This window comes from Vicia villosa, unplaced genomic scaffold (genome assembly GCF_029867415.1).
Source record: "Vicia villosa cultivar HV-30 ecotype Madison, WI unplaced genomic scaffold, Vvil1.0 ctg.003014F_1_1, whole genome shotgun sequence".
NCBI classification, from domain to species: Eukaryota; Viridiplantae; Streptophyta; class Magnoliopsida; order Fabales; family Fabaceae; genus Vicia; species Vicia villosa.
In genome coordinates this window covers 108,195-129,969 of record NW_026706093.1, presented here as the reverse complement: position 1 = coordinate 129,969, position 21,775 = coordinate 108,195, and the positions used below count along the sequence as shown (strand labels likewise).

The 21,775-nt window shown below is 32.7% G+C and overlaps 2 protein-coding genes and 1 pseudogene across 2 annotated transcripts; 2 read left to right on the top strand and 1 right to left on the bottom strand.

Annotated features, from left to right (window-relative positions):
* Positions 1-4,231: 4,231 nt before the first annotated feature.
* On the top strand, positions 4,232-5,495 carry LOC131640243 (small ribosomal subunit protein uS12y). Its single transcript, XM_058910654.1, has 4 exons — positions 4,232-4,370; positions 4,792-4,947; positions 5,038-5,164; positions 5,247-5,495. The coding sequence occupies exons 1-4, from the start codon at positions 4,366-4,368 to the stop codon at positions 5,385-5,387; spliced, it is 429 nt and encodes a 142-aa protein (XP_058766637.1). The 5' UTR covers positions 4,232-4,365; the 3' UTR covers positions 5,388-5,495.
* Positions 5,496-13,426: 7,931 nt separating this feature from the next.
* On the bottom strand, positions 13,427-17,087 carry LOC131640239 (uncharacterized). The gene is made up of 8 exons (XM_058910651.1): positions 16,875-17,087; positions 16,611-16,778; positions 16,096-16,359; positions 15,963-15,997; positions 15,539-15,634; positions 15,307-15,457; positions 14,564-15,207; positions 13,427-14,444 (listed from the first exon to the last, which is right to left on the bottom strand). The coding sequence occupies exons 1-8, from the start codon at positions 16,999-17,001 to the stop codon at positions 13,698-13,700; spliced, it is 2,232 nt and encodes a 743-aa protein (XP_058766634.1). The 5' UTR covers positions 17,002-17,087; the 3' UTR covers positions 13,427-13,697.
* Positions 17,088-17,703: 616 nt separating this feature from the next.
* LOC131640252 (ABC transporter C family member 2-like) lies at positions 17,704-21,567 on the top strand (annotated as a pseudogene).
* The last annotated feature ends 208 nt before the right edge of the window (positions 21,568-21,775 follow it).

Here is a 21,775-nt window from a genome sequence, read left to right as displayed (position 1 = left end):
ACAAGTAACTTCCATCTTTCAAATGGTGATATGACAATAACTTTGGACGATGTTTTAAATTTGTTACATTTGTCTACCACCCTTCGATTGTTGGATCATACAATGCTACACAAAGGTGTCATGTAAGACTTATGTGGCGGAGCGAGAAATTTTAAGGAGTCTAGGCAAACATTTTATACCTTGGTTTTTACTAATTTTACACTTTGTTTTTATTAATTTTGCCCTTGATTTTGTCTAAAAATGTTGTCTTTGATTTTGTCCAAAAATTTCACACCCTGTTTTTACTAATTTTGCCCTTAATTGTGTCTAAAAATTACTAATTTTGTCTCTGATGTTATCTAAAAATCGACTATTAAGTGGAGAGTATACAATAAAAGGAGGGGTTGAGTCCGGGCGCATGCCCGTGCTCGCTGGGCTGTAGCTCTGCCCCTGGCTAAAGTTAAAATAGAGAAGGTATATGATATGAGTAGGGCTGACAATGAACCAAACTAACTAGAAAATAGTTTGAAATTCGATTCGAAAATTAAATCGTTGAACTAGGTTCATGAACCAAATGAACTGAGTATGAGCTAAAAACTAAGTTCGTTAGCTAAATGAGCTGAACTTGAACTATACATAGTACACCTCGTTTGATTCATGAGTCAATTCGATTATATATGAGATAGATTATATTGTCTTTAAGAGTAGGTTTAAATATTTGCTCTACATCTTAGTATCATATTTTATTTTAATCTAACGATTTTAATTGATAATTTATATTCTCAAGTGAGCAAAATATTTCTACAAATAATTATACAAATAAAATTAACATCGTATAAATTCCAATCTTATAACTTTTATTTTATTTCTATATTTTTATTTAAAAAATATTAATTTAAATATCAAATACATATATATATATATATATATATATATATATATATATATATATATATATATATATATATATATATATATATATATATATATATATACATATATATATGTATATATATACCTATATTATATATATATGTATATATATATATATATATATATATATATATATATATAGATATATATACATATACATATATATATATATATATATATATATATATATATATATATATATATATATATATATATATATATGTATATATATATCAAATATATATATATATATATATATATATATATATATATATATATATAATTTAAATATATATATTATTTAAAAAATAATATATATATATTATTTAAAAAATATTAATTTAAATATCAAATATATATATATATATATATATATATATATATATATATATATATACATATATATATGTATATAGATACATATATTATATATATATATATATATATATATATATATATATATATATATATATATATATATATACATATATATATATATACATATACATATATATATATACATATACATATATATATATACATATACATATATATATATATATATATATATATATATATATATATATATATATATATATATATATATATATGAGCAATTTATAATGAGAGATGAGAGAAACGAATATCAACCATTGGATTTATCAAGAGAGAATGTTAATGCATTTATGTGGTTATTAATTTATCTCTCTTAATGAATTCAATGGTTGATATTCATTCCTCTCATCTCTCATTATAAAATACTCTCACTTGATATGCTCCCCAATAGTTAGTTATTTGTTAAAGCTACTAATAATAATCACTTAACAACTTAGAATATAATGATTATGGATTAATATTTAACAACATCCTAGTCTAGAGTTTAATACAACCCAAACTAAAAAACATTCTTCAGACGAAAAATTCTTGCATAGAAACAAACATAAATCTATATTGTTATGAACAATCAATTAAGAGAAAGAAAATTTGAAATTTATTTAAAATTTAATTTCTATTTTAAATGGAATTATGTGGTGGTAGACTTTCTGTTACTGAATGGACTCTGTTGGAAGATCCTTCCTCATATCGACGATTAATTGGTAGACTCATTTATTTGACAAATTCAAGGCCTGACATCTCCTATGCCGTTCAACATTTGAGTCAATTTATGTCTCAACCAAGACAACCACATTTTCAAGCTGCCATTCGAGTTCTAAGGTACTTAAAGTCTGTCCCTACCACTGGTATCCTTTTCTCTGTATCTAATAACTTGAAGCTATTAGGGTTTGCTGACTCAGATTGGGCCAGATGCCCTGACACAAGGAAAATCATTACTGATTATTGTGTAATATTAGGCTCTTCTCTCTTATGTTGGAAGTCAAAGAAACAACATACTGCTTCTCGATCCTCTACTGAAGCTGAGTATAGAGCTCTGGCTTCTATTACATGTGAAATTCAGTGGCTGCAATATTTGTTTCGTGACCTCAATGTTGAATTTACCCAACCTGCTTCTATTTTTGTGATAGTAAATCAGCAATATATTTGGCACATAATCCTACGTTCCATGAACGTAGCAAGCACATTGAATTGGACTGCTATGTAGTTCGCGAGAGGCTTCAGTCCAAACTCATCCACTTGTTTCCTGTCCCTACCACTTGTAACCTACTGATTGAACAATGAAGAATACACATTATCATAACACAATTCAGTTGCACTTTATCCCTTCAACTATTCCTGCGCCTCTTGTGTTCTTCTTCATCATGAACCCATGACTGATCTTTAACGTGATCAAATCTTGTCACTGTTTCACAGCCTCATATGTCACTCTTAACAATTTGAAAGAATAATTTGCATTTGTAGCCAGGTTCCAGCGAAAAAAGTCCAATTTGCGGTAGATTATAATTGACACTCTATTTAACTTAATAAGTAATTTGGTTTTTAATTTGCTTTACGTGTGTTTGGATTAGCTTTTTTTCACCGCCACCATACGTTTGGAGAATATTTTATCTTGAAAAAGAGAAGCTCCAAAATGTTGGATTAGCTTTTTTTTCCATCACCACCGCACATTACCGTAAAAAAGAGAAGCTCCAAAAGAGAGTTTCTAGCAAACATTGATTCCCACCACAATTCCAAAAACATGGTTTGTCATCATTAAACCATATAATATACCATACATTTTCAAGAAATCAAATCATACGATATATTTACTTTCAATTCAAAACATAAAATATATTAATCTATTTCTAAACATAAAATACATACATTAGCATGACATCAAATCATACAATATATTTACTTTTAACTCAAAATATAAAACAATTTAGTCAATTTCTAAACATAAAAAATAAGGTTAAATATATTTTTAATCCATATAAATATTTCAAATTTTATTTTTAGTCTCTATAAATAAAATGACATGTTTTGGTCCATATACAATTTTGTACACATGCAGCTTTAGTCCATGTTATTTTTTAAAATTTTGAAAATTATTTTATTATACTTAAACTTTAAAATTTTTGAATACTTTTTTTCCACACATGTTTAAAACACTATAAAAAGTTTATTTATCAAATTTTAGAATTTTTTAAAATAAAATGAATTAAATATGAATCTTTTAAATTTCAAAAGTAGTGAAAATCTTGACTTATAAATCAAACTATGAGATCATTTTTTCAAGGAATTTTTTATAACGTTCTAAATATATATGAAAAATATTTGTTCAAAAACACACATTGATTTAATGGTAGATGATAGAGATTAAAACTACGTGCATATAATTGTAAGAACTAAAACATGCCATTTTTTAATAGGGACATAAAACATAATTTGATGATTTTATAGGATCAAAATATATTTAACCCTAAGAATATCACTTTTAACTTGAAGCATAAAAGTTATTATTAAAAATTGAACTAATATTTAATAAATCAAAATCACCATTTCCCACTTTCCTATATATGTTTGAGTTTTTTTATTTAGTTTAATGATTAAAATTTCACTTTTTAAACATAAATAAATGAGATATCAGCCATTCGAACCCTTGCATTTATATCGGGTGTCCTTTAACAGTTATCCAACTCCTCAACTGAGTTAGCAAGACGTGGTTGATTTTGTATGTTTTTTGCTCTCTTTCACAAAAACAATTGAGATTAAATTTTAGCATACTTTTTTTCTTAACTTATTTTATGTACATTTTATTAAATTAATATATTTAAATAATTTGGAAACCACCAACCGGTGTAAATAGTAGGTTCCTCTTTGTTGTAAAACTCAAATAAGACCAAGCCCAAGCCCAAGCCCAAGCCCAAGCTAAACGGCTTTGTTTACTTAATCGTTATTGCTCTTCCCCAAAACTCCTTCAATAATATTAGGGTTTAGAATTTACACCGCGGCCACTCCATACTCCTCCCCCGAGCTTCTCCAATCTCAACCTACCGTTCCTAATTCTCGATCACCATGGGGTAATTCAACATTATTACATTCTTTAAAATCATTATCTTCATGCAGATTTATTCGACTTTATGTTGTTACGTTCTTCCATTTATCATGTTTGATTCCAAATTCAAATTCTTGTTAGTATATTTTGGACAGAAACATGACGTTGTTGATTAGGGTAATTAATTTGTGACGATCTTATTGAATTTGTTGCTGCATCCTATTGATCTTTGTCGTAGGCACTTTATAAATTTTGATTGCAATTTGATTGTTATTAGCTTTAAGATTAGTGTACCATAGTTTATGTTTGAGATGAATATGATACTATTTAGTTCTTTTCGTGCATTGTATAATTTGATCTCCTTTAAGCAAAACAATTGCAGTTTATTTTAAATCCACTTAAGAATCTTAGAGATAGAGATTTATTGTTAATTTGTATTCGTGCAGGAAGACAAGAGGAATGGGAGCTGCCCGCAAGCTGAGGAAACTCCGTATTAAGCAAAGATGGGCAGACAAGCAATTCAAAAAATCTCATCTTGGGAATGAATGGAAGAAGCCTTTTGCTGGTTCATCCCATGCCAAGGGAATTGTCCTTGAAAAGATGTAAGATTTGTTTAAATTTTTGTTTAATCGGATATTTTCTTTATTATTTAGTATTTGATGTTAATAATTTGTGTGGCACTTTATTTACAGAGGTATTGAGGCTAAGCAGCCTAACTCTGCCATTAGAAAATGTGCCAGAGTTCAACTCATCAAAAATGGGAAGAAGATAGCTGCATTTGTGCCAAACGACGGTTGCTTAAATTACATTGAAGAAAATGTAAGTGAACATTATTTGCTGTTTTATTGTGTTCAATTCTGACTCATCTATTGATGATATTGTTTGTTTATGATGGTTGTAGGATGAAGTTTTGATAGCTGGATTTGGACGTAAAGGTCACGCTGTTGGAGATATTCCTGGAGTTAGATTCAAGGTTGTGAAGGTTTCCGGTGTCTCTCTCCTTGCCCTATTCAAGGAGAAGAAGGAAAAGCCTAGGTCTTAAATTTGGGGATGGATCTCCTCTCTTTTTTATTTATTTCTACAAAGAAACTTGTTATGAATTTTGCAACTTGAAGCTAATTGAATTCTATCAACAATTTTGTATTCTTAATAGTAATCCTTTTTGAATTTAAGTCAAATGATAATATATTTCAAATTTCTTCTCTTTTCACTCGATCCTAGTACTGTTTTGAGCAATCGAACGAAGTTATGCACTTCTGTTGGGGTGATATTAACTATTCAAATATTAGCTATTACTGTTATCGAACCATCTGATGCGTTCAAGTATTAACTAGCACTGTTATGGAACCATCTGTCTTGTTTTTGAGATTTAAAATCTATTTGCTTCCAAAAACTTTCTCATGAGCAGAGAAATTAGAAGAGTACGATTATTTAATTTTGCTAAACTAGCTAATTTCTAAGGAACCTCTTCCTAAGTAGTGTGTCCATTATGCCTGCATTGTGTTGAGTGATTTCAAAAAGCCGGTCATAACAGAAAAAATAAAATTAGAGTACTTGAGATTTATGTTTAACTTTTAGTTAATAGTGACAATCCTCAATGAGCTGAAAGATTGCAAGTGTTCCCGATCTTTTAATAGAACTTAAATTGGATGATTTGGTTAAAAGTTATGTCCCCACACATGAAAGTGTTTCAAGTACTATTCTTGTTGACTAAACTAAGAAGCATACTCCCTCCGTTTTTTATTATAAGTCGTTTTGGAAAAATATTTTGTATTTAAATATAAGTCGTTTTACAATTCCAATGAATAATTAATGTTGTTTTTCCTATTATATCCTTAAATATTTATTATTCTACAACAATTATTATTTTTCTTAATCTGTGTGAAAAGTCTAAAACGACTTATAATAAAAAACGGAGGGAGTAATTTGCAATTGGTTTTCTTCAAGATGACAGTGAGTTTATTAAGGCAATTAAAGAGGCATATAATTGAGGTCCTGATTTGTTCTTGTGCAAATTTATTGTTACTTCGTGGTTTTCAGCTTCAATGAATCGGCTTGAATATGTTTGAAAAAAATTCACCAAAATACTTATTAAATGTAATTCTTTATGAACAAAAAAATTTGTCAAATAGGCCATGTAAATTATACTCCCTCTGTCCCAAAATATAAGAAAAAAAATACATTTTTCTTGTTCCAAAATATAAGAGAAGAAATCATCTTTCATTTCTTTCAAGGTAAAATTAAATGCAAATTGCATTTAACTTACATTCTCGCTCATCATTTCTATAACCAACAACCAATTAGAATTTTTTTTACATTTTTCAAAACACTTTATTTCAAGAAAACCATAAATTAAATGATTGTGTTTTTACTTTTCTTAATAAACGTAATTTTATTTTTTTCTCTTATAATTTGGGACGGAGGGAGTATATTCGTTTTTCTTTTCATGCAATTACTAATTTCAACAACATCTATTTTGGACAAGTTTAATGTTGACTTAAAATGCACTATGAAACTCCAACAATTGACATAGTTTTCATACATAATTCTAAGATTTTTCACTCCCAGATGAAGAGGTTCAACAATTATTACTATGGAAATTGAAAAGCTATGGCAAAAAAATAGAAGAAAGTTAAAAGGCGTTTAAGTCAACGTCGTATCTAAAAAAAATATGTCTTTGATTTTTTTGACAATAAGTTGATATATGATGAAAGACATATGATCGGATTGCTCAAAATATATATTTCAAAGAGAGAGTGTATGATTGAATTTATTTTGAAAGAAAAAATAAAAGAGGGTATAATAAGAAAAATAACTATAACAATCCACTATCTTGATTGAAAAGTTTTTTTCATATATATATATATATATATATATATATATATATATATATATATATATATATATATATATATATATATATATATATATATATATATATATATATATATATATATATATATATATATTGATTTCATTTATGTACGAGGTTTTGATATATGTATTTGTCATTATTGGTCGATGATTTATACATTATATATTTTTGGTGTACTATTTACTATTGTGTTTAAATTGCATTACTTTAATTTTCTGTATTGGGTTTTTCATTGTTGTTATAAAAATATTGAGTTTTGGAGTGAAATGTATGTCATTTGAAAATATATCAGACTATTTCGTAGATGCATATACGGAACACTCTACTTTAACACGTTTCGTAGATACACCTACGAAAAAACAAATTTATTTAAAAAAAATATTTTTGAAAATACATCTACGAAATCAAAGAGCAAAATTGAAGTTTGGTCGGGGTTAAAAATTCAAGGGGTGGATTGAGATTTTCTCTATATAAAAATATACACACACACACATAGGCTAGGGTAGTTAATGAGGTACTTCAAACTTTTTGCAAATTCTCTGGTATGAAAATTAATGTCCATAAATCTAAATTTCTTTCCTCTAAGACTTTATCTCGAATAAAGATAATGAAATTTGAAGGTATGATTAATTTATGGTAGGGTCACAAATGCGAATTTCTTGTTTAGCCGAATGGAAAGATAGACTTTTTAGTAGGTATGAAAAGGCGACTCTTGCTAAGTCTGTGCTTAGTTCTATGCCTATTTATACCGTGTATAATTTGTAGCTTTTAGAAGACATTTATAGTAAGATTGATTCTTGTGTATAAGACAATTCTTATGAAGAGGCAAATCTAGTCACTAGGTTAAATGGGATACCATAACTTAACCTCTACTAAAAGGGGTATTGGCATAAAGAGAGTTAGACTTGTTAACGTTATCATGTTGGGTAAACAAGTTTAGGAACATCTTCACAATTCTGACAAGTTATGAGTTCAGTTATTATCAGGTAGATATAACTCTGTCTGTAGCCCGAATAATTTGTTATTGGATGATTTGAAAATCACGTAATGAAGAATCCTTCAAAGAGAACAAATGTTCTCTCCAGAATATTGTTAGCCAAATAACTACACTTTTACACTTTACCAAGTAGAATTTTGGTGGTTTTAATAAGATGTCTTCCAATATCTTATTCATAAAGAATGACAACTTGCCCTTGTTCACTCTTTATGCAAAGGAAATGTTTGTACTGATTGACTTGCTAAATTGGGAGTCTCACTTGTTTAAGAATTGAGAGTGTCTTTGTCTTTGTCTCATTTTCAATCTTCTTAATCATTCGAGCTTTTCAGAAGAAAATTCTCAATTATTGTCTCTTTTTTATGACAACAAACAAATTTTAAGATTAAAAGTTGTTTTTAGTCGTGAACAACTAAATGTGACAATTTCAATTGTAACTAAATATTATAATTCATAACAAAAACAAACAAATCTTAAAAATACAACTATATATATTGTCTTCAAAAAGTGTTTCACAACATAATCTAAGTAATATTTAGATAGATGTTACTTATTTATGTTTTTTCTTTGGCCACCTCCCTATGGGGTCACCCCCAGCGAAAATCCCAAAATACCCCTGCTTCGGAAATGAACTTCTGAAGCGCTTTTTTATTTTAAAAAATTTCCTTAATTCGGAAGTGCATCTCCGAAAACACCCCATGGGGGGTGTCTTCGGAGATGAACTTCCGAAAACACCTCATGGGGGGTGTCTTCGGAAATGAACTTCCGAATTATGCAGAAACTGTGTTTTTTTTTTTTTATGTTTTTCATAACAGTCTCGCATTTTAATTAAACGCAAACGCCAAATAAAATAAGCAATAGATAAACTGAAAATACTAATATGATAAATAAACAAAAAAAAATACTAATCCGATGAAAATAATATATACAAACCGAAAAAAATAAAAATAGTGTGCTAAAGATACAATCCGATAACAAAAAATATATAAACCCGACCACTACTGGGTGTGCCTAAACCTCTCCCCCTGAGACCTCCTCTGCCGCCTGTATGTCGCCGCACGGTCCGCATCAGTGACGATCATCTCCATCACGGCGACTGCCTCTGGACCGCCCCGCTCCATGATACCTCGATCCAATGCGTCCCGCCCAAGCATCGATATCCGCTGGCAGATCGGCATGAGATCAATGGTGTGATCATCCTCGGCCTGCTGGTTCTCCAGGATCTCCTCGTGTGCTGGCCTAGGAGCGCCGGGAATGTCGGGTCTCAGAAGAGGATGTGACACCTGGTAGAACCATGTGACGTATCCCTCCTCACTATGCCAGTCCTGGGTGACCCGAGTGAGACGGTACTCCTGCGGTACCACATGATCCTCCCAATGCTCCCATATGGCAGTGAGCTGCACTCGGGTCACAGTGTCGGGAGCAGCCTCAAAGGGTGACCTGGGTATCCGCTGCACGAATCCGAACTGACGCATGCACCGCTCAGGGAGATATTGAACCATGATGTCGGTCCCGCATGCCAACCAGCCTGAATATAGAGCAATGCCGTCAAAGGGGACAATCTGAGCGTAGTCGACGAACGGCCTCCAGGTGACGTCGTCGTGCATCGTGCGGTCCAAGTACAGACGGTATGGTCCCACCGCATCGTTCCCCCTCTGGAGAGCGTATCTGGCGGCCCTGGGCATGGCGTCCACGTACGCAGGATCGATGTGAAAGCCGTGGATGCGGGAGAAGTAGGAGATGATCCAGCTCTGAAACAGAAACAAGATAATGTATTAAAATTAAATACGAAACATATATAAATAAATAAATATGATAATGTATTAAAATAAAACGTACCGTAAGCAGTGTGTAGGATCCGACCAACTGCCTCGTCCTCCAGTTGGAGGCCTCATTCAGCTTCTGGTAGAGATATGCCAGAGTAGCTGACCCCCAGTTCCACTGGTGAACGGTATCCAGGTCCATGAAATAGCGGAGGTAGGCCACGTCGACGTACCTGGAACTCTTGTCCACAAAGCATGCAGCGCCTACCACATGCATGTACCAGCACCGGAGAGCGCAGCCGCGGTGGTACTGTGTGAATAGCTCGTCACCCTCCTGCCCGACATCGGCCGCCGCGTCCAGGTGGTGCTCAAAATAAGCACTCAGTGTGGTGAACCGGATGTGAGGCCCAGATGTCGTGACGCACTCATAGTGAGCAACCTCGTGCTCCATGCCCAAATAGAGCGTCATCCACTCAATGGCCTCGACCCTCTGGATCCTGGAGTGGTCCAACAGCGGCCCCCTAATAGGCAGGTGGAGAAGACACTGGACGTCATGCAAGGTGATCGTCAACTCCCCCACCGGCAAGTGGAAAGAAGACGTCTCCTTGTGCCAACGCTCCACAAATGCCCCCTGCATGCCGGTGCTGATGGTGGTGTACCCGGTCATGCAGAGCCCGCTAAGCCCTGAACCTCGCACATGGTCGTTAAACCACTGAGCTGCTGGTTTAAACAGACCGAAAATCTTCCTGGAGTGGTTCACCATTTTCAATGGCTCTCTCTCCTGTTACAAAAAAAAACAAATAAGCGAGAAATAAACGGTAAAATTATAAAAAATGGTGACAAATAAACGGCTAAGTTAAAAAAATACCTCTCCCTCCCAGATCCGCCGAGCGACGTGATCCTGGTAGTGAATCAGCAGGGAAGTGTCAAAAGGCCCTCCCGGATAGCTATCCACCTCCTGCTCCTCCTCCTCCCAGACTGGAGGGTCAACATCCGGTATGACCTCCTCCTCCTCCTCATCCTCATCCTCCTCCTCTCGCTGGCGGGAAGAAGATACCCGAGCCAGCCTACTCCTAGAGCCTGAAGCAGATGAACTCTCCACCAAGTCCTGTGGAACGTGCACACGGCGTCCCCGGCCCCGCCCGCGTGTCGACGCCAGCTGCGCCGCCGCCCGCTCGCGTCTAGCCGACGCAGTCTGGGACTCCCTGCCCTGTCTGATGCGTGCTGGCTGGTTGCCTGACATGTTCCTGTAAACAATCGAAATCGATTAATATGCGAGACAAATGAAAAAACAAAAAAAAATGCACTTCTGATACAGTTCGGAAGTTCATTTCCGAAACTGGGATGGAGGTGTTTTCGGAAATGAACTTCCGAAACACCCCTGCGCAGAGCTTTTCTGCAACCTACAATGGCAGACCCCAAAATCAAACTTTAAACCTATGTCTACACATTCTAAACATCCTAAATACCAGTACCAACCTAACCTAATACATATTTTCCTATTTGTAAACACCCTAATATCAATTTTAAGCATAGATCTAAAACTCATAATGCTTACCGATTGAAGAGGTTGGAGTGCTTTTTAATGTAGTATAGGAAGCTTGTTGGAGACTTTGATGTTGCCTTGGAAGTCTTTTAACAAAATTTCGCCTTTGGTGTTGTTTGATGTTGGATTAGGGTAAATGAATGGGGGAGGGGGAGTGTTCTGCTTAATCTGCAGAACGCGCATTGTTTCGGAAGTTCATTTCCGAAATGGTGTTTTCGGAAATGAACTTCCGAAATAAGACAATTTTTTCAAAAAAAAAAGGCGCTTTCGGAGGGTGTTCATCTCCGAAAACACCTTTTTCTTGCATTTCGGAAATAAACTTCCGAAGTCAGGGGTAGTTTGGATTTTTCACCAGAGGTTAACTAGAAGGTTGGGAGGTTGGCAAAGAAATTTTCCTTATTTATTAGCTTTAGGTATGACTCTAGTTTCAACAATTGTACATGGACACTAACATTTACATTTTTTTTCCCTCAAACAAGTCCATACTTCTATTTACCATCAAGCATGATTTATACCGTATTGTCATGAGTTTTTTTTATGGGTCATGCTAACCAAAATCCCGGAGCTTAAAAATTATAAATAAAGAATATATTTTATATTTAATGTATTGAATATATATAATATATATTTTTAAAATTAATTATTTATGTTTTTGATAAATTAAATACACATAATTTAAAAAAAAAAAACTTATCTTAAGAGATCAGTAAAAGAAATACTAACGAGCGTTTTCTAGATACTGCTTAAGAGGTTAGAAAGATAAATTATATTATCTACCATTAATGACTCCTTTAATAAATGCAGTCGGGACTCGGAGGTGATATATTTTTTTTGCCAATATTATAAACTGCAAAGTTCTCATTGAAAATTACGCGAAGACATTTTTTACTTTTTATGTTTACGTAGGATCATCTGATTATTTTCATAATTGATAATATTTTTGTTTGTTTTAAACAACTACTTCAAAATAGATGTAACTCTCTATGTTTAAAATATTATATGTTGCTATTTCAATTATACCAATTATAGTTAAGAATATGTAATACATATAATATAATGATTTCCATAGTTTTTAACTACTATAATGGATGTGAGAAAAAAATTAGTATAGTGGATATAAGAATTGGTTACACTAAAAATAAATTTTCTTTTATATTTTGTTATATTTGAAAGAGACTTAGGTGGGTGGGGTGAGAGACACACTTACCCTATCTTCCTATCACGTCACTTTTTAATTGGTTTGAGCGTTTCTTCCATGGGTACGTCGTCTATATCTTTAATGGCTCTATTTATATTGCACAATCTTGCGTAAAACTTATATTAAATTAACAAATGGTATATAAGAAGTCGTAAGATTTTAAATAATCAATCTCTATTTATACAAAATAGTATCTATTAAAATATAATATTTTATTTCTTCAATTTTTGTTTATTACCAATTAAAAAAAACAAACAAGAAAAATGTCAAATGAATTGGCGTCCCCTTTAAAGAACAAAGAGGTATGCACCAATTGAATCGACTTAATCCATTATAAGCGCTATTTGAATTGACTTGATTATTGACTTGATTTATTAGAGGCGCCAACACAAGAGTCTTGCCTTCTAAAGTATTAAATGGGAGAACCAATCCAATTGGCTTAAGCTATACACATGAATTTTTTTTTTTTGTTTGAAACATGAATATTTTGGAAAATAGTAAGAAAAGTTGATTATTTAGATATTTTTGTTGGAAAACATGAAAATAAATGTCAAAAGTTGTGATAAAAGCCAACATATATTTGTACCAATCAAACACAAGATCAAACTATGAACACTTAATGTAAAGCCAAAATCAAGGCTCCATTAAAAGATAAATAAGCTGCATAACAAAGATTAAACAAAATGCCAAAGAAAATAAATACCATATCATGCATTTAAATTCTCAAATTGTAAGAAAATGAAAGAAGATACAAGACACCTTTCTCGTTCAAAATATTTAGTCTAAAAATGGATTCATGACAATGAACCCTTGAAAAAAGAGATGCTGTCAAATAGAAATAAACGGTAGAACAAGTACTTAAAGACTTGCTATTCGTAATCTGACACAGTACATCAAGATCACTACTTCTACGGTTTCATTTTTAGCACAAAGCAGCAAACTGAAAAATTAAGTAGTTCAACTTGATCATATCATCTCAGATGCTTTCTTTTGTAATGTTTTCAGGCACAGATGTGTTAATCAGCTTTACCTCTGAAATTGATGGTTCTATGAAAACAGGGAAATCCATGTTGAAAAATGAATCTTTTGCCGCAAAGGGTCTTCTTGCTGAAGTTGCCATATCAATGCTGGTTGGAGCAACACATAGACCTGGAGTTGATGAACCCTTTAATATTTCCGGGTTTTTAGGATGATTAAAAAGCTCCCTGTGATTTGATAACTCCATACCATTGGATTTATCTTGGAAGCTGACATCAGTCTCCCGAAAAGAAAGAGAATTGTCATTGATCTTTTCCTGTGTCGCGGAATTTATATTCATGAGTCCAACTTGTTTGATCAAACAATCAATTTGATTATCATGATAAACATTTTCCTGGTGATTCACACGAGTGAGTGGATGCAAATCATGATTAGTGCTGTTTTGCATTTCCTGCGAAAGTGATGTATATTCAACATTTTTAAAAGCACCCTTGAGCATTTCAGTAGAGCTTTTGATATTTTGCTCTGCACTACATGCCTTAATTGCAACATCTAATGATTCATCAAAATGACTTGGATGAGGATTTTTCTCGTTATCAATTTTTTTGTTTCCAATTGGCGTGATAGATCTCACTGCTTTGTTTTTCCCTTCACTTGGACTTCTTGCTCCATGTTTTAGCAAGCCATGAAGCACAGCAGAGTGTGGTTGCGCTCCCCCACGTGGAGTGCGCACGGAAGATTTTACCTACATAACATTATGAGAACGTTTCAACAAATGCAATGTAATTAAGAGATGATCATATAAATTGTAAAAACAAAAAGTCTTAAGATTATATCAAACATAAAGAAGGCAGGAAAGCTCACCCCATCAAAGAAACCAATCTTTGGCGAAGGCAGTCGCAAGCCTGAAGGTTTTGCAAGAGCTGAGGGAGTAACTGCTGCCACAGAAGCAGTCCTAACACTTGGATTGATAATTCCAGAGCGCTGAGCCTCATGCCCTTCTATGCTCAAATCACCCTGAGCAATCTGAGAATTTATACTTTTATCTGCATTAGTGTCTGAGAAAACCTTTCTGCTGCAACAACTATCAATGCTGGACCTTGAACTATCGCACATGTACTTAGGCATAGAAGCTGATATGGATGCCTCCGAAGACCAGGAGCTAGCTGGGGAAACACTAGAAGAAAGCTTGTTGGCAGATATCAAGCTTGAGAGACTAGAATTCACAGATTCAATTTTATTTCTTGAAGCAAAACCTGACGTTGTTTTGACCGGAGGGCGAGATGAGGGAGGCTTTGAATTTCCTGCAATAACTTTTCTTCTTGCAGAAATAATTGGAGACTTACCAATATTATCAGATAAACTGCTACCAGAAGATGTGGAAGATACTGATTTTGCCTTGGTTGATACTGACTGACCAGAAGTTAATTTGGATAATATTGTGGGCTTAGGCTGTGTACCCCGTGAACCTCCAATAACAGATGCTTTTGGCATTGAGCTGACTCTATCTAAAGAGGTCAAATAAAAATGAGTTTACTTTTACTATAACTCAGAAAGGGTTATGCCAAAATGAGAAAGAAAAAAAAAAGTTAAATGCTAGTTCTAACCACCAATTATGTGTTTTGCTCTGTCCGTTTCACTTTTGGCATGCAAACCGTTAAGTGATGCTCTCTTGGCTGAAATTGTGGAACTTGCAATAGGCTTTGCTGGTAACTTTGATAGTTTTGAAATAGATGATTCCCTCCTTGTAGCAAGAGGCTTTTTCAAAATAAGAATATCATGGTTTAGTATAATTAGAAATGACACTAGTTTTCTTCAGTAGTTTATTTAGTTTCATACCTGTGGAATTTGTGTAAAAGTATTCTTGTTTGTAGCCTTCCCAATTCCTCTCACAACTGGTGTTGTTGGATTCCTAGGGGTTGGTGGGGCCTTTATCTAAAATCAACAGAAAGTTATTGCCGACATGATTTTATTGTTTAGCAACATGGAAACCCAATTAGGCTACACAATTTCAGTCTATGATACAACAACTATACATTCCTCCAAGTCAAAGTTCCAAAGGTGGAATTATAGCCTAAGTTTTGAAAGATATCCACAGTTGAACAAGCTCACTACGGTAGGATCATAGGACATTGTGTCATATTTTGATCAATGTAACCAATCTCACTCAGTAATAGAAAATATTATTGTTGCAATAAGAAAATGTATGTGCACATGCGACTACGACAAAAATATTCTAGTCACTAACATTAATGTAAGTTACCTTGTTGCGAGTAACCGCACTAACTTTTCTGGATGCTGAAAAATAAAACATCAAAGAATCATCAATTGAACTAATTAAAGATAAATCAGCACACAATCTATTTTAAACACACAGAGTGAAAAGAAAGACTCACGAGTTTGTAACCCTGGTAGCCCAGAGGCAGATGACACTCTAGTTGCTGCAGTTGCAAGTTTGGACTTACGGCTAGATTTCTGAATTGAAGCTCTAACATCCTCAAACAAATCACCCTCCAAATCAGCACTTTCAAAGGTCAAACTATCACTCCCTAACGTCGAAATGGAGTCACATGATTTGTATACATCCTCTTCGATCCTCGGTAATGATTCCTTCTCAACACCCTCAATTATACTAGACAACTCATCAGGATCCAGAACCCCTAAACATAAACACCATTCAAATACAAACCAACATATTAAAAATGAGAAAATAGGATACAGACAAATTTTACCGTCACAACCAATCACCGACCAAATCAAACTTAAATTTTATAATTATTTGATAACATGACAAACTTATTGATCGACAATGTAAATTGTAAAACTATTTTGCATGTAAGTGCATATCGATTAAACTCATTCAAAATCCTAATTCAACAAAAAAAATTAGAGAGCTTAAATAACAATATACCAGCACTAGTGAAAAAAGCACTGTCCCAAGCTAAACTCTTGCGCAAATTGCATTTAGGGTTTCTCGTGGTCTTTTTCTCAGAAGTTTGAGGTTCGTCCTCCCACTGTTCAATTTTGGTAGCAGCGTCTTCGAACTTCTTCGAATTCGGAGTGTACCAAGCTTCGTTTTCTGAAAAAAGCACAAAGAGAACGAATCTCCGAGTTTCAATTTGAACAAGATTCATCTGATCTCGAAATACGAAGCAAAAAATTAACGAAATGTGACCTGAATTTTGGTGAATGGAAGAAACGGGATCGAGAAGCGAATCATCGGCGGATAGAAAATCGATGATGCTGAGGCGCCGATCGTTGACGTCGTTGTTTCTCAGAGAAGAATCTGAATCGGAGTTCATCGAGGTTAATCGGCGGTGAACGTTGCTGATTCCGCCGTGAGAGTGAGAGCGTTTTCTGTTTCAGAATTTTGAATTTTGGAGTAGCGGCTAGTGTGATTTATGACTACGAAATAAACTCAATTTGAAAATTTAAATAAAAGAATGTGTAATTTTTTTTTTTTAATAAAAGTAATACATTTTCAGTGTAAATCAACTCCCTAACTAAAAATATAATATGCTTATTAACTTCCTTAATTACTCTTTTGTTATTTTTATTTTATACTAAAATATGTCCATATTGGTAATTTGCTAAATCAAACTTCATTTACACCAATCGTATATCACCATTATTCCAAGTGGCATCTTTTTCTCAATTTTTCTATTGGTTATTTGGTAACACCAAATTAACCATGAGCAATTCTTGCATGGACACGGTCATAAATCTATATTCTTAGGCACAACCAATAAGAAACTAGTAATTTTTAATTTATTTTTATTTTAATTTTGTTTTTAATTGGATTCATGGGGTGGTTGAGATTATGAAGGAGAGAGAAAATTCTTAATTTATTTTTTAATTAATTAAAATTATGTGATTGGTTGTGTGTAAAACAAATTCTTAGGTCCGTGTCCACCTAAGAATTTTCCATTAACCATTGTGTAATAATATTGTTTGATATATGGCTTTACATGATAGATAAAACCAAACACAATTTCAATATACATTATCTTTTCAATGGTTTCCCTCTATCTTTCCTTTTTCCAAAAATTTCAAAAATAATTCTGATAGTCACTTCTCTCTCACTTAACACACATTCTCTTCTCTTTCTCTCTCTTTTGCGGCTAGGGTTTTCAGATTCAAACCCTTGTCTCCTTCTTCTTCTCTCTCCGATCTAAACCCTTAGTTTGAACTAAGGAAACATTGCAAACATAGTGTTACAGTTATCATGTGAAGTGAATCTGAGTCTTGTCTTCTGTTTTTGTTGTTGTTGTCAAGATGGCCACTAAGAATCCATTTGATTTGCTTGGTGATGATATAAAGGATCTCCAGCTTATCATAACCGAACAACTTAAAGCGACGGAGGCTTTGGCTAAGAAAGTTTCCGAGAAGGACTAGAGGAAACGTGCTCAGACGAATAAGTCGGGTCAGTTGCCGTCTAAGCCGCCTCCACCTACCCAAGCTGGTTAGTTATAGCGTTTGTTGGATTTGGTGTTTTGTTTTATGGGTTATGATGTTTTTCTTTTGATTAATTGTTCTGAGTCCTAAAGCAAGGTTTAATTTTGGTTGCACTCATGAATGCACAGATGGGATGAGGTAAACAGATTTTTTCAAAAAGCAAGGTAAAAATCACTTTTCCATGCTAAGTCTCTTAGTGTCTCTGTACCAAGTTATGAGGTTTTTATAGGTTAAGCCTCTCAAGTAGGTTCAGTTCTGAAGAAGTTGAATACCTGACAAATCACATTTTAGGTAATGTCATAAATTTATCGCTTAGCTGTTGATTATTTACACTCATTCATTTCCTTCTTTCTAATTCAATTATGTTTGTGACCAATTCATTAAAATTTATTCATGCTACAGGCAAAAACTAGGACTGGTTCTGTAACACTATCAATGGTTAATAGTTTATCTTAATATTTCATCATGTGTTGTTTGTGTTTGTCCGTGTTTAGAACATGTGTTCTAAATAGTTTGGTTGGTTAGTTTGTTGAAGAGGCTCAATTAAAAAATGGGGGAAAGGGAAATGATAGAAAGGGAAATGTCAGAAGGTGCTAAGTCATAAGAGCTAAACCAGGCTTTATAATATCGTATATTTGTCTAAGTCATAAAAGTTAAACCTGTAAGTGGTTTGTAGCTCGGGGATCATGACCTTTTATTAATAACATTATTAAGTTTGATGGTTGTTTGTTATTATTCAATCTTAAAATTTGTCTTCACATTCCAAAGAGTCTGTTTTGTAACATATTTTCATATACCTTCTTCATTACTTTAATGTCATATATTACATTGATCCTTACTAATAAAATAGTCTATTTCTTCACCACATATAAATAGTCAATTCTCTCTGGTTGTTTTGATATAACAATAAATCCCCTCTCATAAATAACTTCCATTGTTTTCATATGTAACCAATTGTCAACTACGAGTGGATAAAATGTGTGATTTGTAATATTTGTGATTCATCAACATCATTTCTTACTTCTATTGTATTTTATATGTGAATATTATATGGTCACTACCATATTTGAATTGCTGAGCTATGTTATTTATGCTGGAAGTTAACTTATTAACCATCTTCAAATACCATTTGAATTTACCTGTCACGTTTGTTTATATCTTTTTTATTCCATTCTCTTCAATTGGTCAATATATTTTATGTTATCATTCACTTCTGTTGTATGATTTATATTTGAGCATTTCATTTTAGAATCTATTTTCAGTTTACTTGATCTTTTACTCTGTTAGTTTAAAGTAGCTGAATTTCTCTGTCTTTCTCATGTTTGTACTTTTTAATACCTTTCCTTTGTAATGCATTTTTACTTTCTTAAGAGATTGTATTGCCTATGAATATTTAGGAAAATGATGTTTAAGTGTATTTTATGTTTTGGTTTTTAATACTATTCATAATTCTATATATCCTTATAACTTTTTCTAAATTGCAGAGTGTACGGTGATTGATCCAAAATTACTAAAGAAATCAAATATTTATTATTATTTTCATTGTTGTAGTAATTTAAATTGGTTTTTATGAGATACATACATGTCCAACTTCTCTTCATTAATTAAAGTATGTTGTGTCAAGGTATCTGAGGCAGGTGAGAACTTCAGTGTTGGACAAAGGAAAATGTTGAGTCTTGTCGAGGCTTTGTTGTGGAGATCAAAGATTTTAGTACTTGATGAGGCAACTGCTACGATTGATGTTAGAACAGATGCACTCATACAGGAAACAATTAGAGAGGAGTTTAAATCTTGTACAATGATCATTGTTGCTCATTGCCACAACACCATTATTGATTGTGATGGGATTCTTTTGCTTGATGGAGGCAAGGTATGTACTCAATAGTCAAAGTTCATACCATATAGCTGGCTAACTCATTATTGGTTAAAATCCTTTGGCACTGGTGTAGCTTGTACTAAAGTGATAATATTAAATAGCTCTTTTAATGTAATGGTGTTAGTTTTTGGTGAAAATTTGATTTGTTTGGTTGGCATGATGGATTGTTATGATCCAATTGCTGGAAGTTTTTTGGTACAAATAATTGAAATTTTTAAAAAGTCATTGTTATGAATACAGAAAGGCCTTAAAGTTGACTCTAAACCCCTATACTGATGTTGATTTGATTCAATGCGGCACTGTAACTAACTTAATTTTTGAAAGGTTCTTGAGTATGATACCCTTGAGGAGCTGCTGGCAAATGAAGGCAGTGCTTTCTCTAAGATGGTGCAAAGTACAGGAGCTGCAAATGCCTAATACTTACGTAGCTTAGTACATGGTGGGGACAAGACAGAAAGAGATGGGAACAAACATCTGGATGGTCAGAAAAAATGGTTAGCTTCTTCTCGGTGGGCTGCTGCAGCCCAGTATGCTCTTGTTGTCATTCTCATTTCATTGCAGAATGATCTACAACGATTGGAAGTAAAAGATGATAATAGTATTCTAAAAAAGACAAAGGATGCTCTACAAACTTTACAGGGTGTTTTGGATTGGAAGCATGATAAAGAAATTGAGGAATCTTTAAACCAACGCCAAATATCCTTTGAGGGATGGTGGTCATCCCTTTACAACATGATTGAAGGTATAGTTTTGTTCCATATTTTACACAACCTTAATTTGCACATAGATCACGTAATAAGTAAACAATTTTGAAACTCTTATTTCCACTTACATGGAAACCAAAAATCTTGTCTCTTCCAATTTTGAAACTCTTCTGCCTTTGTATCAAGTCTTACTATGATGAGCAGATTGGCAAGGAACAGTCTCCATCATTCAGACTACGGTTTTGAGAACAGATCAATTGACTTCATCAAATCAATATATAGGAAATGTTGCACTATTTATAGATAACACTATTTCTTGAGCTTTGGCGATGTAGTTTACAACCAGCAATTCAAGACTTTGATCAAATTGATAAATTGACTCCTACTCAAGGTTTTGCTTTGGTGATGTAGCTTACAACCAAACTATGACTAACCTAAGAAAGTATAATAAATCCCATTTTAGTTTCATAATATTTTAGAAGAAATAACTAAAAAATATAATAACTTAGCATCTTCAAATGATAATTATGAAATAAAAAAATAATAATAATATATTTGTTAATATGATAACACATGAATGAGTCTTAATGTTATAAGACATAGAAAATATCAAATACAAATGTAAAATTTTAGATATAAATACAAAATTGAAATGATTTACTTTTTTTTTTAAATGAACAATAATTATATAGATTTAATTATATTAAATAATGATTAAAAAATATATAATCGTGAGATGGAGAAAAAATTAATATTTAAAAATAAAAATTTTGTCTCTTAAATTAAAATATGATTAATTAAATTAATTAAATTAATTAAATATTATCTTGTTAGTGACCCTTGAGATAAATATTGAAATATTGAATTAAGAGTTAGGTTTAATTTTAAATATTGAATTTTAAGTTAGGTTTAATTTTAATAGAAATAATAATGATAGTTTATGACCAATTGAATTTATACAAAAAATATATAACTAAGTCAGTCTTCAATCATGATTTTTGTATTTAATAAAATTAATATCATTAATTATTAATTCATATT

Excerpts from the sequence above, each read along its gene's own strand:
- LOC131640243 (XM_058910654.1), top strand. Across the intron at positions 4,948-5,037 it reads GGAATTGTCCTTGAAAAGAT|AGGTATTGAGGCTAAGCAGC; the intron begins GTAAGATTTGTT and ends CTTTATTTACAG. Across the intron at positions 5,165-5,246 it reads TAAATTACATTGAAGAAAAT|GATGAAGTTTTGATAGCTGG; the intron begins GTAAGTGAACAT and ends TGATGGTTGTAG.
- LOC131640239 (XM_058910651.1), bottom strand. The coding sequence starts at position 17,001 with ATGAACTCCGATTCAGATTCTTCTCTGAGAAACAACGACGTCAACGAT. Across the intron at positions 16,360-16,610 it reads TGCTTTTTTCACTAGTGCTG|GGGTTCTGGATCCTGATGAG; the intron begins GTATATTGTTAT and ends GTTTATGTTTAG. Across the intron at positions 14,445-14,563 it reads AGATTGGTTTCTTTGATGGG|GTAAAATCTTCCGTGCGCAC; the intron begins GTGAGCTTTCCT and ends AATGTTATGTAG.